This window comes from Rattus norvegicus, chromosome X (assembly GCF_021556685.1).
Source record: "Rattus norvegicus strain SHRSP/BbbUtx chromosome X, alternate assembly SHRSP_T2T, whole genome shotgun sequence".
Lineage (NCBI taxonomy): Eukaryota > Metazoa > Chordata > Mammalia > Rodentia > Muridae > Rattus > Rattus norvegicus.
In genome coordinates, this window is record NC_141554.1 from 23,085,183 (window position 1) to 23,091,750 (window position 6,568).

General features: G+C 52.7%; 1 protein-coding gene across 1 annotated transcript; it reads right to left on the bottom strand.

Annotated features, from left to right (window-relative positions):
- Positions 1-4,267: 4,267 nt before the first annotated feature.
- On the bottom strand, positions 4,268-6,034 carry LOC120099267 (polypyrimidine tract-binding protein 1-like). The gene has a single exon (NM_001416716.1). The coding sequence runs from the start codon at positions 6,032-6,034 to the stop codon at positions 4,268-4,270; it is 1,767 nt and encodes a 588-aa protein (NP_001403645.1).
- Between the last annotated feature and the right edge of the window lie 534 nt (positions 6,035-6,568).

Sequence of the window (6,568 nt, forward strand, 5' to 3'; positions counted from 1 at the left end):
TGATTCTCAAGTTCTCCTGTATCAGATTTCTGTGCAGGTTCTCCTTGTGTACCCATTCAGAAAGAATTCCTTATTTGTTAAACAAAACTCTATTTTAGCATATTAAATCATTTTATACAACAGAACCTTTACTACCATTTAACCTTGCATATCTCTTAATTTACAGAACTTTGGGGTTTTTTTTATTCATGATTAATGTACAAAAGCAAAACAAACCCAAAATTGCAGTACTAGAATGGGAAGATGCTTGGGATGGTTATGGTCAGCAAAGGGAAGGACAGGGAAAGCCCATATCCCCAAAACAGCCAGGTCCTGGGAGCCCAAATGTTGGTAGGCAGACAAGCAGGGGAGAGTTACTGAGACGTGGCTATGGAGGTAGGTAGGAAAAGAGAGCAAGCTTTGGGTGTTGATAACCTTATACCACTTCCTGTGTTCCCCCATCTCTCCTTCTCAAAGAATGAGGCAGAGACCACAGGAAAGGATAAGGGATATTTCATTTACTAAAGCCCAAGGAGAAAGGAAAACCTTGTTGTGTCAAGAGAAATGCACCAGAGGACAAGAAGGAACCAGGCACCTCAAGTCTTTATCCACTGGGGCTGGGGCATTTATTCACGTGGGACATGAAATCCTCATTGTACTTACACTGACCTGAGCCTCGAGCACAAAAACCGCTCCACTTCCTTAGGCCAAGCAAAGAAGCAATAATTAACCTCCCTGTTATCGCCACGCCAGGTCAACTTCTGTAGTCAGCTAAAGGCTGTCCCGTGAGGCCCAAAAGGACAGGATGCTTGTTTGAGATAGGAGATAGCTCACTGCGTTTATCACCGTGAACTTACCTTTTAGCAGTTGTCAACTTCGGGTCAGGGAGGCACAGCTGGTAGTATTTACCCTCATCTGTTTGCTCTCCATCATTGTGTCACCTGAGGCCCCTACCAGTGGCTCATCTTTAAGTCAGTAGTGATAAGCCTGGCTTATTTTCATCTAGGCAGTGGCAAACGGTTTGAGGAGCAATTGCTGAAATGATAGCTAGCATTTGAAAGTTTAAGCCGCCTCAATGGAGCCCCTGCTGCCTTCCCCTATTCGCTGAGGCAGCGGTTCCCAACCTTCCTAAGGCTGAGACCCTTGAACACTTGTTGTGGTGAGCCCAGCCAATTGCCCTCGTTGCTACTTCATGGCTGTAGTTTTGCTACCGTTGTGAATCCTAATGTAAGTATCTGTGTTTCCAGATGGTGTTAAGTGGCCTCTGTGAAAGGGACATTCGGTCCTGCCCTCTAGGGCTTATGTACATGCAGGGGTCAGGACCCAAAGGTGGAAACTGGTGCCCTGGGGCCTTGCCTACCCCAGCCAACAGGCAGGAGTGCAAGCTCACCTGGAAGAGAGCCCTCAGCCTCAGCTCAGAGAGTTAAGAAGGGGAACAGGGGGAGGCTTTGGCTGTGGTAGTCATTTAATTCTCCCTCTGCTGAGATCAGATACTAGGCAAAAAACAAAAAGCAAAAAAACAAAAAAACAAAATCCACAAACACTTTTTAGCAGGAAAGGTTTATTTGTGTCTGCGGTTCTAGGAGATACAGTCCATTGCAAGAGGGAAGGCATGGTGACAGTGCTGTGAGGTGGTTGGTCACTCTGCACCCCAGATATGAAGCACAGAGTGGATAAGAAGCTGGCCTGGGCCATGGAAGCACAAGATCGGGCCCCACGTGACTCAGTTTCCCCAGCAACGTTCCACCTCTGAAAGAGCTGCCACCTTCCAGAAGAGCGATGCAGGCCGAGAAGCAAGCATTCAAACATGCTCTGACCATGGAGTTCTGCTCCTGCCCGCCCCCCCCCCCCATAGTCTCATGGCCACCTCATAGTGCAAGCAATGCCATTCCAGTTTCAAAGGCACTCATGGTCCTTTAACAGTTCCAATGGTGTTCAGGAGTCCAGATCTCTTCTGAGACTCAAGGCCAGATCTTAACTGTGTGAGCCCCTGTGAAATCAAAGACAGGTTACATCCTTCCAACACAAGATGGCACGCCTGGGGAAAGAGCAAAGGAAGATCAGACCAAAGCAAGACTAAAGCCCAGCGGGGGACACAACAAACCCTGCTGCCACTTCATGCCCATTCATTCTCTGGGAACCCTGGGAACTCTTGGCTCCAGAGTTCTCGCTTAGCCCCGTGCCTCCAGCTCTGCCATCTGGGGCACATGTAGCAACTCTCTTGGGATGGCTCCACTCTGGGCTGATAGCTTGTCTCAGCAGATGGCCTTGGCATGTCCTTGGCATGCCCCCACCTCCTGGGCTCTGTACTGTGAACAAGCCTTTGCCCCAACAGCATTCCAACAGCAGCCTGGGGCCTCCTCTCAGGGAATATGATCCTGCTGCCTGCCACCCTTTGCTACTTAGTCCCAGTGGCTTCACTGACCCTTGACCCAAAGCTCTATTATCCCCAAGCCTTGCAATGTGCTTGCTTGCAAAACCATCACCAGCAGCAGCAGCAGCAGTGGCAGCAGTAAGGGGAGGAGGGGGAGGGGGGGAGGAGGAGGAGGAGGAGGAGGAGGAGGAGGGGGAGGAGGGGGAGGGGGGGAGGAGGAGGAGGAGGAGGAGGAGGAGGAGGAGGAGGAGGAGGAGGAGGTTGCCATATCAGCCTGAGATATCCTATGGTCCCTCAAGACCAAAGCCTTAGTGGTCTCCGTCTACCTTGGTGGTTTAGACAGAGCGCATGGATTTCTGGCATGGTCTCTTTGAGAACCCTCAGTGCCTCTACTTTCCCATACATTTGCACTTTTATAGGCAGCAGCCCTTCAGTGGGCATGGCCTTGACCTCCGGGTGCCACCCCTACTGTGCCAGTGCAGACCACGAGGCTTCCTCCTCTGTATTGGGGCCGCATCCTTTAAAGAGGACAGCTGTGTTTGGTCTGTAAGTTTGGACTCTTCTCTCCCTGACAATCTGCACATTTTCCACACCCTTCTGCTCCACTTGCTGCTCTCTGTCTCTGTAGGACCCGTGTGAGAACACTGAGCAGTAAGCAGGACACAGTCAGAATGCCATCCTGTCTGTAAGCTTCTCCCAACAACCTAAGGAGACTATTACATTTGACTTCTGCCTCACTCATATTCTCAGGGCACAAGCCAAGGGCAGCTAGGGTTTTTGCCAGAAGGTCACACCAATGGCCCCCAGCACGGTTCCCATAGGAGCCTTACTCCCCCTCTGAAATTCCCCAAGCTGGGCCTCTGCCTTCTGGATTTCTCTTGGCCTCCTAGTCTACCCAATCCCCACCAGAATGGCCCATGAAGCTCTTCTTTGAGCACTGCAGACCCCTTTGAGCCCAAAGTTCCAAAGCATTCCATATCCCTCCCTGAGACCAGTTCCAAAGCCCTCCATGCTGCATGGCCAGGATTATCATAGGAATGGCCCCTGTCTAATCTCTTCCTACCTTGGTTACTTGTCTGCTTGCTTAAGAACAAATACCCAGGCTTAAAGGAGGAATGGGAAAGGGTACGGTAAGTCTCACCTTGGTGGAGAAGGTGTGGTAGTCAGAGCAGGAGCCTGAAAAGGGGCAAGAGGCTGTCTGTCGGCATCGCACGTGTGGTCAGGAAGCAGCAGAGCAAGAACAGGAAGTGGTGCTGGGCTAAAGAAAAGAGCCTCAAGGCCAGTCCCCCAGCAACTCACCCCTCCAGTAGGACTCTCCCTCCTCAAGGTTCCAAAGCCAATCAAAAGAGTCCCACCAGCTGGTGACCACCAGTTCAGAGACACCGGTCTCTGGAGGCCACTTTACCTTCAAACTATACTAGAAATTTGGGTGCTGGCAGGCCTCCAAGGCAGGAAAGTGGCATTTCTAATGTCCGGAGCACCTGCTGTAGACAAATGTCTGGATCCCCACAGGGAAGTGCCCTGCCTTTGCAGGGGAAAAGGAGGCTGCTAGGGCCCTCTCCCAGCAGGCAGGGGGCCTTAGTCAGTCCTTTGAAAATCAAGTAAGTAGCTCATCTCTCTCTCTCTAAAGCAATAGCACACATCTCTGTTCTGTTAAGGTCAGTCCAGTCTCTCTCTCTCTCTCTCTCTCTCTCTCTCTCTCTCTCTCTCTCTCTCTCTCTCTCTCTCTCTCTCTCTCTTCTGTTCTTTTTTTTTTTTCCGGAGCTGGGGACTGAACCCAGGGTCTTGCCCGTGCTAGGCAAGCGCTCTACCACTGAGCTAAATCCCCAACCCTAGTCCAGTCTCTTTTAAAGTTACCTTTTCTCAAGAGGGGGCAGGGGAGATGTGTGATGGGGAGGAGCCCAGCCGGGTCCTCTAGATAGTCATCCTGGAGAAGGAGACTCGCATGTGGTGGTTCTGGCCTAGGAGGTGACCATGCAGGTCTACAAGAGCCTGGATGGCCTCCTCTGTGGAGCCCATCCGGATCAGTGCCATCTTGTGGTTCTTGGGGAAGAACCTAAAGGCCTTGACAGCATACCCGTTGCTGGAGAAGAGGTTCTTGAGCTCTTCCTCAGACACCAAGGAGGGTAGGTTGGAGAGGTGCAGGGTGGCTGAGGGCGGAAAGATGTTCTGGAAGTTCTTGGATCCGGGCTTCTTAAAGCGGTGCAGCGGGGAGTTGGCATAGTCCTTGGTGAGGCCCTGGTCCTCCTTGCCCTCCCGGGGCAGCTTCACACTCTGGTGCTTGGACAGCAGGATGCAGAGAGCCTTCCCATACAGCTTGTGCCCATTCAGGTGCCTCAAGGCCAGCTCAGCCTGACTCCCATCTGCCATCTGCACTAGCGCGTTCTCCTTCCTGTTGAACAAGATCTTCACTCGGTGCACATCGCCATAGGCACCAAAGAGAATGAAGAGGCTTCGGGGTGTGACTTTCTCTTGGTTGAGGTTGGCAACCAGGAGGACAGGGCTCCCCACACCCGGGGAGCCTGAGGTGACCATTGAGCCCTCTGCTCCAGGTACTGCTGCTGCTGCTATTTCTGCTGCTCCTACTGCCGCTGCTGCTGTTGATGATGATGATGATGATGATGCCATTGCCACTTCCTGTATGGCTTGGGGGTGCAGGGTCTTAAAAACTTCTGGGTTGGCCAAGCCTGCAGCTTGAGGAATTGCAAAGGTGTGGGGTAACGCAATGCTTGCATAGGGAGAGGCTGAGCTCATGGCAGGTGCAGGGAGAGCTGAGGCCATGTTCTGGACCTGGACCGGAGAGGGCTGACTGTCATCTGAGGGCAGGTCTGGGCGCATGTAGTCGCGGCTCTTGTCGTTGTTGTACTTGACCATGAGGTTGGTGAGCCCGGAGAAGGAAATGCGCAGTGTACAGCAGGCGTCGTAGATGTTCTGCCCATCCAAGAACAGCTTGGCACGCTCGGCACTCATCACGTGGGCATACTGTAACAGCGCCTGGAACCGGTTGTTCTTGGTACAGGTGATGATTTTTAAAACTGTGCCAAACCTGGAGAAGATTTGGTGCAGCACTTCCAAGGTCACTCGGTAAAAGTAGTTCTCCACAAGTATCCTGAGCACAGGGCTCTGCCAGGCCACCACTAACTCCGTGTCCACAGCAGAGGCAGGGGGGGCCAAGGCCACAGTCCCTGCCTGGTAGGAATCCTCAGGTGGCAGGCATGGCTGAGCACCCAACTGGCTGGGGACAGCAGTCTGGCCACTGGCAGCAGCCTGGCCAGGAACAGCCACCAGACTGGAGGCAGTGGCTTCCCTAGAGTCACCCGCCTGACTCAGGGAAATCTCCTGGCTGGGGGAGCTGCTTACCTTGAGCTCCCTGTAGTGGGCGAACTGAATGTGAACGGGCTGCCCACGCAGCACAGGAGGCATCCAGGTGTAGTAGTTGATCATGGTGTTGGCGGACTCCTCTGTGCTCATCTCCACGAAGGCCTGGTTCTTCGCCCTCAGAAACAGTAGGTTGGAGACCTCCCCGAAAGGCAGAGCGAGACAGAGAATCTCTCCTTCGGTGACACAGCTTGGCAGCCTGAGGATGTGGACCAGTCTGGAGGGGTCCCGGGTGCCCCAGCTGTCTCCTTTGAACCTCTTGCTGCCATTTCCTTCAGCTGCGGGGGGCGAGTTTCTGCTCATGACTGCTGCTTGGTTCTGGACAGGACACTGGCAGAGAGAAGACTTCACAGGACCACAGCCCTATAGCAACTGCTGTGTCTAAGGCACCCAGAGTAGAACTGCAGGAGATGGAGTGGAGGGGAGTGAGGAGCCCAGCGCTCCTTGTTGGATACAATGTTGGCCTGATTAAAGTCACATGTCTCCACTACTGGACACTGAGAAGCTCCTCCCACAGTCCTGGGGCCATTTTCAGTCTCTCTGACTTTGTGTGTCTCTCTTGCTCTCTCTGTTTCAGTCTCTGCCTTGGCCTCTGAATCTTTTTTCTGTCTGTCCATGTTCTCAGGCTCTCTAGTCTCTCTTTCCCTCTTTTCCTCCCTTCCTCACTCCCTCTCTCCCTCCCCCCATCTCTTCCTCTCCCTCCCCTACCCCCACCCGTGTTTGTGTGTGTGTGTTTGTGTGTGTGTTTGTGTGTGTGTGTTTGTGTGTGTGTGTTTGTGTGTGTGTGTTTGTGTGTGTGTGTTTGTGTGTGTGTTTGTGTGTGTGTGTGTGTTTGTG